This window comes from Mastomys coucha, unplaced genomic scaffold, assembly GCF_008632895.1.
Source record: "Mastomys coucha isolate ucsf_1 unplaced genomic scaffold, UCSF_Mcou_1 pScaffold16, whole genome shotgun sequence".
Classification (NCBI taxonomy): Eukaryota; Metazoa; Chordata; class Mammalia; order Rodentia; family Muridae; genus Mastomys; species Mastomys coucha.
The window spans coordinates 51,941,593-51,952,398 of record NW_022196898.1 but is presented as its reverse complement, the minus strand read 5'-3'; the positions used below and the strand labels follow the sequence as shown (position 1 = coordinate 51,952,398).

General features: G+C 38.8%; 1 protein-coding gene across 5 annotated transcripts in view; it reads right to left on the bottom strand.

Moving 5' to 3' along the window:
• Positions 1 to 10,806, bottom strand: part of Phtf1 (putative homeodomain transcription factor 1) — a 41,349-nt gene that overhangs the window by 25,044 nt on the left and 5,499 nt on the right. For all 5 annotated transcript variants that reach the window (XM_031375056.1, XM_031375055.1, XM_031375054.1 and 2 more), the window contains 2 exons: positions 1,882 to 1,951; positions 629 to 787 (listed from right to left, as the gene is read on the bottom strand). In XM_031375056.1, coding sequence (XP_031230916.1) covers positions 629 to 787; positions 1,882 to 1,951 — 229 coding nt within the window. The remainder of the gene's footprint in view (positions 1 to 628; positions 788 to 1,881; positions 1,952 to 10,806) is intronic.

Genomic DNA, 10,806 nt, shown 5'->3' with positions numbered 1-10,806 from the left:
CTGGTTCTTGCTGGAGGCAGGCAGAGGGGAATCCTGACCTAACACTTTCAGCTAATGTCCTAGAGTGACAGAAACCCTTCAATTACTCTCTAGTATGTAAAACATTAAACTAGGATAGTTGGAAACATTGTGTCAGCCAGGAGACAATGCCCAATCTTAACCATTTACAAATCATTACTTGGGGTAGCTTTATGCCTAATTATGAGGCCGTGTTGACGATTGGAAAGACTGATCTGGAACACGTCTGAGTTAGGGGATACTAGCGACTGTCTGAAATCCAAGAGGCACAGATCTCCTTTTGAAGTCTTATTGCCTCTTATCCTTTATCAGGATTTTATCCCCGATATTTTGGATGTGACTGGAGTAGACGAGTGTGCGTAGCATGGAAGTGTACGCCAAAAATAACCCTTTCCTCCCCAGTTTGCTTTTGGTCATGGTGTTTTACCATAGCAATAGCAACCATAAGACATCTAGGGTAGCATAAAACATTTCTTAAGGAAGAAAGAATTTAAAGGAAGAAGGTTTAAAGCCCTGCTTTAAAGACCCAAATGAAATGGTGAGGGTACAGTAAACCCCTATTGTGTTCAGAAAAAAGCAATCATTATAGCTTATTCCATTCTTAAGTTACCTTGCATGAGGTAAAGTAGCAGCAACCAAACAAAGATTCTGAGAGAGGTAACCTGAATCCACCAACTGCTGAACAACGGGAAAAACACCACTCGAACAAGCCCCTTCCGAGTGAGTGATGTCCATGGAATCTCAGGCTTGGCTTTGGCAAATGTTGAGCCTTTAACGAGTCAATAAACAAAAAGTAAACATTTATTTAAAATTCATAAGAAGCATGTATATGCACTGTACAGATGGCCACTTGTCACCTTACATTAGAAATGGGAGCAGAATAAAAATCAGCATATGACCTAGTCAGCTAAGATGCTGGTAAGACTTCTGAGATGGTCTCACCTCAGGCACAAGGACAGATGCTCAAAACTGTTTAGCCTTGGCTGTCCTGGAACTCACTCTGTAGACCAAGCTGGCCTCAAACTCAGAAACCCGCCTGCCTCTGCCTCCCAAGTGCTGGGATTAAAGGTGTGCACCACCACCACCACCACCCGGAGTTCATCTTTCTTTTATCTCTACTAAGACCATGCTATCTACATGACCACAACACATTAAAGCAAAGGAAGAAAGTGCAAAAACTTTAATGATGATAGAGAAATGTTACTTCTGAAAATAACTACGCTACAATATATAGAAGACAGTAAAACATAGTAACAAACTAGGTGAAGTGAACCAGCCTGTAATCCCAGTACTTGGGAAGCTGAGGTGTGAAGATTGAACTTGAAGCTTAAAAAAAAAAAAGAAGAAAGAAGGGACAATGGAACAATCAAGAAGGGAGTTGAGGGAGGGAGGAGGGAAAGACGGGAGGAAAGGTGGGGGTAAAATACCAGTTTGGTTTCTGTTACTGTGATGAAGCACTAATCAACAGCAACTTGGGGATGAAAGAGTTCAGTTCGCCTTATACTGAAGAAAGCTAAAACAGGAACTCAGGGAAGGAACCTGGAGGCAGGAACAGAAGCTAAGACCATGGAGGGAGTAAGTACACTGCTTACTGTCTTGTTCCCATGACTTCCTCAGCCTGCTTTCTTAGACAACCAGGACCACCTGCCCAGGGGTGGCATCTCTCAAGTGAACTGGGCTTTCCCACATCAATCATTACTCAGAAAATCCCCCAAAGGCATGCCCACAAGTCAATTTGATTGAAAGGTAGTTCCTCAGTTGAGGTTTCCTTTTCTCAGGTGACTCTAATTTGTTAAGTCGGAAGAGGAAAGCAAGAGAATGAGAACACCTGGTATGTTTATAAAAATCAACCTTCCCACTCACCTCTGATTAAATCAACATCAATCAAGTCTGGTTTTATATGGCCCATTTTTTTTGGTTTGTTTTTGAAACCCTATGATAAAATGAAACAAAAACAGAAATGAGCCAAGAAAATACAGTTCTTTTAAGAGTAAAAGATAAAAATTCCTTTTAATGTAGTCATGGCCAAGCCTGTGAGGTACATCAGAGGTACTGCTACAATTCTGTCTCCTAATCTGAGCATTCTTTAGAGTCCCATTCCTTAGGGAAACTCAAGCCATGTACTGTAATTACCTTCTATGTGTATACAGTGTCATCAGTTTTTAATTTATCTGAGTATACCTTAAAAACTTAGGGCCTTATAATAGGATAGTTAAGCCTGGGCACCTCTATTACAAAAATCACCAAGTGTCAATACCCAAAGTGGTTTTTCTGAGTCTCAAAGAATCCTCCAAAATTCTCCTTGCTTGAGAATTACAGGCTGGTGAATTCTGAGTGTGAGTTTGCAAACTGAGCTAAAGAGCTTTATTATCTTGCTTGTAGTAAACTTTCACTTCCCCTGGAGCCTCTTCAATACATTTTATTCAAGGTAATATCCCAAGTTTCCAACTCAAGGCACTGTTGTCATTTAAGTGCCTGGGGATGGAGGTCTCAGCTTTCTGCATACAAACTCCACCTAATTTCTATTTTCAGGCCCAGAGTTCATCTTTGTCTCACAACACCAGGTGCCTCCATGTTCTCAGATTCTCAGAAAACCTGAGATCCAAATACTCCTGGAATTTATCATCTAAGAGGTTCCTTTTTAGTCCTATTTCTTAATATTGTGATGTATCCATTTAATAAAATCCCTTTATACATCCACATTATGTAATTTAGCCATAAACATCTTTTAAGAGAACAAAAAGCAAAACTTTTCTGGGACTTGGTCTTCTTTTATTTCATATTAAAGTAGCTTAATCAGTTGTATGTTAATACACTTATCTAAGAGCAAGGTAAGAATTAAAGAGTCGTTATTGCATTCTCAAGTTTCCAATGGATCACTGTTATTTCAGGGAGTTGGCATTTCCTGTTTTGTCAAGTTTCTAGAAGAAAAACTTAGAATCTGAAAGTCACAATAACCTTGCCATATAGTAAGTATATATTTATGAAATTATCTTTTGATTTTATTCCAAACTTTTGGTTTGTCAAACACTTATTGCTATTAATTTTTTAAGAGATAAATTTTACGGAGAATGATGGTTCAGTGGATAAAACATTTGCCACTCGAGTGGGAGGACCTGATTCTCATCCCTAGAACCCATGAAAAGCCAGACCTATAATGCACCTTTATAACCCCAACACTCCTGTGGTGAGGTAGGAGGCAGAAGCAAGAGAGCCCCCAGCTTACAGACAAGGTGCTAACAAGGTGCAACAAATGCCTAACAAGAGACCCTGTCCCAAACAATGTGAAAAGCAAAGGCTGATACTTAAAAGTTGTCCACAAACATACTGTGGCACACAGTGCCCACACTCACACAAATACATGTATACCACATGTGTCATATATACATTAAAATTGGGGGTGGGGAGAGATGACAGGTCTTGGAGAAATGGCTCAGAGGTTAAGAGTACTTGTTGCTCTTCTAGGCAACCAGGCTTTAGTTCCCAGCACATGTGTGAGCAGCTTACAACCATCCATTACTCCAATTCCAGGGAACCCCGCATTCTTTTGTAGTCTCCAAGGACAGACACTGCATGCATATCGTTTATAGACATATATTCAGGTATGACACTTGTCTTAGTTAAGGTTCTACTGCTGTGAAGAGACTCTATGACCACAACAACTCTTATAAAGAAAAACATTTAATTGGGGCTGGCTTACAGTTTCAGAGGTTTATGCACACAGATATGGTTTTGGAGAAGGAGCTGAGAGTTCTACATTTTCATCTGAAGGCAGCAGGAAGTGAATAAGATATACTTCCTCCAACAAAACCACACCTACTCCGACAAGGTCACACCTCCTAAAAGTGGCATTCTCTATGGGCTTATTGGGGCCATTTTTATTCAAACCACAATACTCGTACACAAAATAAAACTTTAAAAGTGAGAGAAAGATGAATTTTAATTTCATTCTCAACCATCAAAGTTAGTATAAAAGGTTAAGCATGTTTGCTCTGCAAGCAAGATGACCTGAGTTTGAATCTCCAGGTCCCACATAAAAAGCTAGGCATAGGCTACAGCTGCCTGTAACCCCAGCATTAGGAGAGAGGCAGACTCTCAGACCTCAGTAGTCTCAGTAGTCAAGGTCTATATAACAAGGTTCCAATACAACGAGAGACCTTCTCTCAAGATGATAAATCAGAGAAGGAGAGTAAGACACCTAAATTCCCGCTGGGAACTCCTGATGCACACACAGGGAAACAACATACCCACATAGCTAAAGAAACAAAGCCCAGAGATAACAAACCAAGTTAGCCTCAGTCTTAATCATTACCTATCATGTGTCTTGCTCTGTGGAACCAAGTGCATCCCACAGCAAAAGGAGGCTTTGTTGGAGATGAAACCATGTGGCTTGACCTTGAAAACTTTAATGAAAAAACCCTAGGGAATGTATGTGATTTCCTCATTGGTTACACACAATCTGTATCCTAGTAGGTGAAGACTGAAGGAAGAAAGGGAGACAGTCCTGTACTCATTGCCTGTGTAGCAGCCTACACCTCTGCACAGTCCCCTCCTACAGTAAGCCCTAACAAAACTGTGATACCATCTCACTAATTTGTAAGCACCTTACAAAACCCATGGGCAGGTTACTGCAATTTGGACAAAACCCCTGACCTAAAGGAGGGAACAAAACACTGGACAAAATGCCATCACATGGATGGACTGTATATGTAACAGTGAATAAAGGAAACAAGTGAAGTTCTATAATTCCTCCAATCTATTTCCCAATGTGCTGAATTTTCATTTTATTGCTACTAAAAGAATAAACCTACAATAAAGTCTGGGACAAAGGGGGAAGCAACCTTTGACTTCTCAGCGTACACTGTGCCGACTATGGTTTGAACCTGAGATGTTTCCCCATGAGCTCAACACCTTCACCTGCTAGACGTGATATTTCAGGGTGGGGGTTGGGGGTGGAAAATTAAGAAGGTGAGGCCTCCACTGTAGTAAGTCAGTCTCTGGTGATGTGCCATCGAAGGTTATACCTGCTCCCAAGTTCCTCATTCTCTCTGCTCCTGTCCACAAGATGAGCCCTCTCCTACTTCTGCTCCTGTTTCCATGATGGTGGAAGCCAGAAAATGGAGCTAAGAGCCTATGAGCAAAATAACCATTCCTCTTTTTGTTGCTTTATCAGAAATAGTGTTAGGGAAATGAGAAAATAATAAGAGGGACACTGTCAATGACAAAAGCAATGGCATGTCAAATACAGCATGATGAGGACTTGTGTAACATAATTCTATATACATTTAAAAGTGAAAAAAAGTCAAAAAAAGAAAATAATACCTGGGGATCAAACTCGGGACTTCAGGCTAGGTGACATGAGCCTGAAGGTGTTAAGCCACCTCACTGGCACCATTCTTGAGTTTCTTTTCCCGTGTTTTCTCATATTGTTTAGAGATCTGATAGCAACTTTTTTGACTAAATTTATTTTGAGTGGTTTTTTCTTGCTCTTTTGTGTTTGTGAACAAGTGCTCTATCACTGAGCAACATATCACCTACCCTCACACTTTCATCGATAACATCTTTTTGACCTTCTGGTTATTCTCAAAGACTTTCTAAAGTTGGTAGATGAAACTTTATATTTATAAATTATTTTTACAAGTGCTGCATTTTTAAAATGGGAAGATGAATATCTAACAGCTGAGCCTTCTCCTTTACAGTGACAGGTAAACATGTTTTGAAGGATATGTATGCAGATGGTCCCCTTAAGACTGTTCAACTTGAGTATTGTCATCTTTAAAACAGTGGGAAGACAGAAGTTGTACTTCAAATTTGAATTTTGTTCCCTTCACAGGCTAACTACATGCAGTGCAGTGCTGTCCTGTGCCAATGGGTAGTAAGAGCTCCCAAATCACCATCACATCACCAGGGCAAACAGCCCACATCCTACTATGGTCACAAGCTAAGCCTGATGCTCAGGTTAGGTGCAATAACCACTGACAGTATTTTCAGTTTATAATAGGTCTGTCAAGAGCTATTACATTCACTGTGGAATGAATTAACATGCAATATTAGTTCATATGCTTACCATTTGGGGAGAAGAAATGCTGTATGTACTCAAAACTTCTCAAAAATATGTGAACTATAATTGGCATGTTATATACTACATCTCTTAAACTTAATCCAGACTCACTTTTATAATGTCTAATTACTTAAATATATTAATTAATGGTTCTTTCTGTTTGTTTAGTTAGTTACGGTCAAGGCCTTGATGTATAGACTATAATGGTTTCGAAATTGCAATCTATCTCAGCTTCCCTCCCAAGTACTGATAAACAGGCATGCACCACCCATCTTAATTCTTTCAAATACTATTATTATCCCTCTTTTACTTTTCTCTTCCTTTTTCTTCATATTTTATTTTTTTATTGGATATTTTCTTTATTTACATTTCAAATGTTATCCCCTTTCCTGGTTTCCAGTACTGATCCTCAGTACTAAAGCATCATACAACTCACATTTGATTTTGGTATAGAGCACAGACTGTTTCAGACTACCAAAGAGCTAGCTCCAATTCTGTCTCCTGTGAGAGGAAGACAATGGTAGACAAGAGGTAGTTATGTAGAATATGGAAGGTCTGAGGGTGGGCCTACTGCCACCATGCACTTGCTCCCAGAGTGCTAACAGCAGCACACTGACTCGAAACTGAGCACAGAGCATTTGCTGGTTTCTTACTGGTTTTCCCTGCAGCACTCAGTGCTTGCTTTCTTCACTTCCCATCTACTTTCAGAACTGTACTGAAAGCTCTCATCTAATGGACCTCAGAGCTGCGCCCTTTCCCTTACTGCTGTATCTGTAGACGCTTCAGGGCAGTGCTGAACAGAGCTTAGTGCACGCACTTAACCTGTTGTCTTTAATGAGGAGCTTCTCTCACACCCTTCAGCACTAAGAATAAAACACAACAACTGAATTAGCCTCTGAACTTCTCTAGTATTTCTTTTCTAGAGATAAAGTTGTACCTCTTTCAAATAGTATTCTGTTCTTTTTAAGTTAGCTAGAAAAGAATTTCAAAAGAAAGAAAATATTTATTAAGCTGTTTTGTTCATCTTAGGAAGCAGCATATTGAATAGTAGTAACAGGAAACATTGGTTTAGTCTTATTTTGAAAGACTAAATTGATCTTTATCACTAAAATAGTATCAGACATTTAATATAACCTCTTGATTAAAACATTGGAGGAAAATTTGTTTTCCTACATATACTTTTCTATGGTAAAGTATATGTAAACATTTTGTATACTCCTTATTTTCTCCTATAATTTTTATAATTTTAAAAAAATTGTTTTACTGAAGTATAATTTATATATTATTAAATTCATCCACCTGAAATGTACAGTTTTGGTAAGTTATGTAGAGTTTTGATAAGTTATTTAGAGTTTTAGTAAACTCATAGTTATATAATCATGACTATACTCAATATTTAGGCCATAGCCATCACCCCCAAAGCTTCTTTTGAGCCTGTATATTAGTCCAATTTTCATTACTATAACGTAAAGTCTGGGCAGCTTTATAAGGGGAGGGGTTGCTTATTTGTAGTTGGAAGGAGTGAGCCCACGTCTAGAGATAGCCTTCTTGTTGATAACATCAAAGCAGCACAGAGCATCAGAGTCATGTGTTATGCAAGTGTGGCTCTCCCGGTTCTTACAAAGCCACTAGGAACCAAACGTGGCCACTCTACTTGACTTTATGTGATCCTACTAAAGCTCCCAAAGGCCCCACCTGTAACAAACACAATAGGCCACCTTTCCACTTTCCTAATACTTCACAATTCCTATTAAATTTCAGCACATGAAACCCTGCAAAGCAATAGCCTATCTGCAGAAACTGCTGTTCAGAAGGCAACCACTGATCTGTTTTCTATCTTTGTACATTTCTAGAAATTTCCTATCAGCAGAATCATGTAAAGTTGTTTTCCTTGTGTAAGTTCTTTCACTAGGTAAATTATAGAGGTGTAATGCATCTGATGATAATTCCATTGTACAGACAGAAGACACTGGTTTAAGCATTCAGCATTTTGAGGTAAATGTGAACAGAGCTGCTTGTTTTCATTTGTTTTGTGGGTACCTGGAAACACATAATCATGTAAAAGCATACATTTAACTGTTATGAGACCATCAAACAACTTTCAGTTTTCCATGCCAACCAACAGTTTCTGCATTCTCAGTTCTCTATATCTTTGGTCTCTTTAATTTAGCTATTGTATTAGGGGGTACAATGGATCTTATTATGATTTTAATATTATATATTTCTCTGATGACTAATGTAAAGCATCTATCTGTTCATATGCGCAACAGATTTATTTATAGTCTTTGATAAAATGTCTGTTCGAGACTTTAACCATTATTTCAGTTGGATTTTTTCTTAGTTCTTTGTATAAATGATTTGAAAATATTTTCATATTTCCAAAAATGTAGCTTTGCCCCCTCCCTCATATCCGTTGAGATGGGGGTCTTACTGTATTGTCCACGCTGGCCTCTAACTCCTAGGCATAAGCCATTCTCCTGCCTCCCAGGTAGCTGTGACTCAAAAACAGGTGTATGTGACTACATCCTTTCTTCATTGAATGATATGTTTGAGTGAAAGCTTTTAATTTTTGTAAAATCCAATGGACTATTTTTCTTAATTACTATCTTCTGTATACTGTGGTGCCACAGCCAGAGTGTGGAATAAAAAGGACAACCTGCTACTTATTTCCTTCCCACCTTGTGTGTCCCAGGGATTGTCGGGCTTGTCAACAAAGCACCTTGGCCACCTGAGTCAGCTCTTTGATTCTAAGAACTGTTGACGATATGCAAGGCCTCTCTATGTACCCCAAACTGAGCTTGAACTTACAATCCTCCACCTTGAGCTTCCGAGTGCTCGAATTTCAGGCATGCATCACTGTATTTTTTTTTTCATGTGTTTATAAAAAGCCTCTGCCCATGTAAAGGTGACAAGATTTTCTACAATTCCTCCTAAAAATCTATAGCTTAATTTCTTATACTTAAATGTATAATCTATTTTTGTATTATATAAAGTAAGAATAAAGATCATTTTTATAGTTTATACCCAACCATTTTGGCACCACATACTGAAAAAGCTAACACTGTCCTAGTTAGCTTCTGTTGTCACCTTGACACCTCAGGTGCCTAGTCATCTAAGCAAGTCTCACCGGAAGGACTGGCCAGTGATTTGTGGCCTTTTCTTACCTGATGACTTATATGGAAGGGTCCAGTCCACTGCAGGCTGTGCCAGTCCTAGGTAGGTGGGCCTGAAGCTTTATAAGAAAGCTAGCTGTACACGATGAGCCAGTGAGCAGAAAGCAGTGTTCCTCACAGCTCCTGCCTTGTGTTCTTGTCCTGACTTCCCTCAGTGATGATCTCAAAGTATAAAGCCAAATAAATCTTCTCTTCATGTTGCTTTTGGTCAATATTTTTATCACAATAGGAAAAAACTAGGATGAGCATCTTTGTTAAAACTCAATTTATAACAGAGCATGGTTAGCTTACACCTGTCCCATCATCACTGTCAAGTCTGAGGCAGGAGGATTATGAATTCAAAGGCAGCTGAAACTACCTAAAGAGACCCTCTTGGGTTACATAATAAGACTCTTGTCCCAAAAGATGAATATCACATAGTGCTTCACAACCATCTGTAACTCCAGCTCCAAGGGAGCCAATGCTTTTTTTCTGGCCTACATGGGCATCAGGCACACATGTAGTATATACATGCATACAAGTGGGCAAACGCCCACACAAATAAGTAAAGAAATAAATAAGCAAGCAAATAAATAAATCTAAGAATTTTTTAATTAAACAAAGAAGTCAGAATTTATTTCTACATTTTTCTTTCCTATCCATCAATTTATGAACTATGCTGATACAACATTTTTCCCTATTTTGTTTGCTATAGATTCATACTAAATCTTAAGGCCAAATTACATAAGCCTTCTAAATTTTTTAAAGTTTATTTTTAATATCACACATTCTTTGCAGTCCATACAAATTTGAGAGCTAGCTTATTAGTTCCTACCAAAAAAGGGTGGCTGGACTCCTGAAGGCATATTACTAAATATACAAGGAGAAAGCTGATATTTTAACAATAATGAATCTTCTAGATCATGAGTGAGCTCTATTTCTCAATTTATCTGGACCCTTTCTAACATTTCAGAGAAACAATGTATAGTTTTAGCACACAAGCATTTTCCATACAAAACTCATACCTAAGAATTTTTTACCTTTTTTATTATTCTGATTAGAATTTTTTAAGACTTACTTATCTGTATGTGTGTGAGTGTATGTGCTCGTGTGCAAACCTGCAAGCCAGAAGAGAGCATGGGCTCTCCAGGGCTGGAGTGACAGGCACTGTTTGTTGGATCTGTCATGGGTAGGAAGAATCCTAATGCAGCTAATGCAGATCTTCCTGAGCACACCTAACTGCTAAGTTGTCTCTCCAGCCCACTTCTTTGGTCTTTTCTGATATACGCTCTTACTGTCTACAACAGAAGCTGGCCTTGAACTCATGGCAGTGCTCCTGGCTTTGCCTCTCAAATGCTAGGATATTTTCTTTTTCTTTTTTTCTTTTTCTTTTTTAAAGATTTATTTATTTATTATATGTAAGTATACTGTAGCTGTCTTCAGACACCCCAGAAGAGGGCATCAGATCTCATTACTGATGTTTGTAAGCCACCATGTGGTTACTGGGATTTGAACTCGAGACCTTCATAAGAGCAGTCGGTGCTCTTAACCGCTGAGCCATCTCTCCAGCCCAGG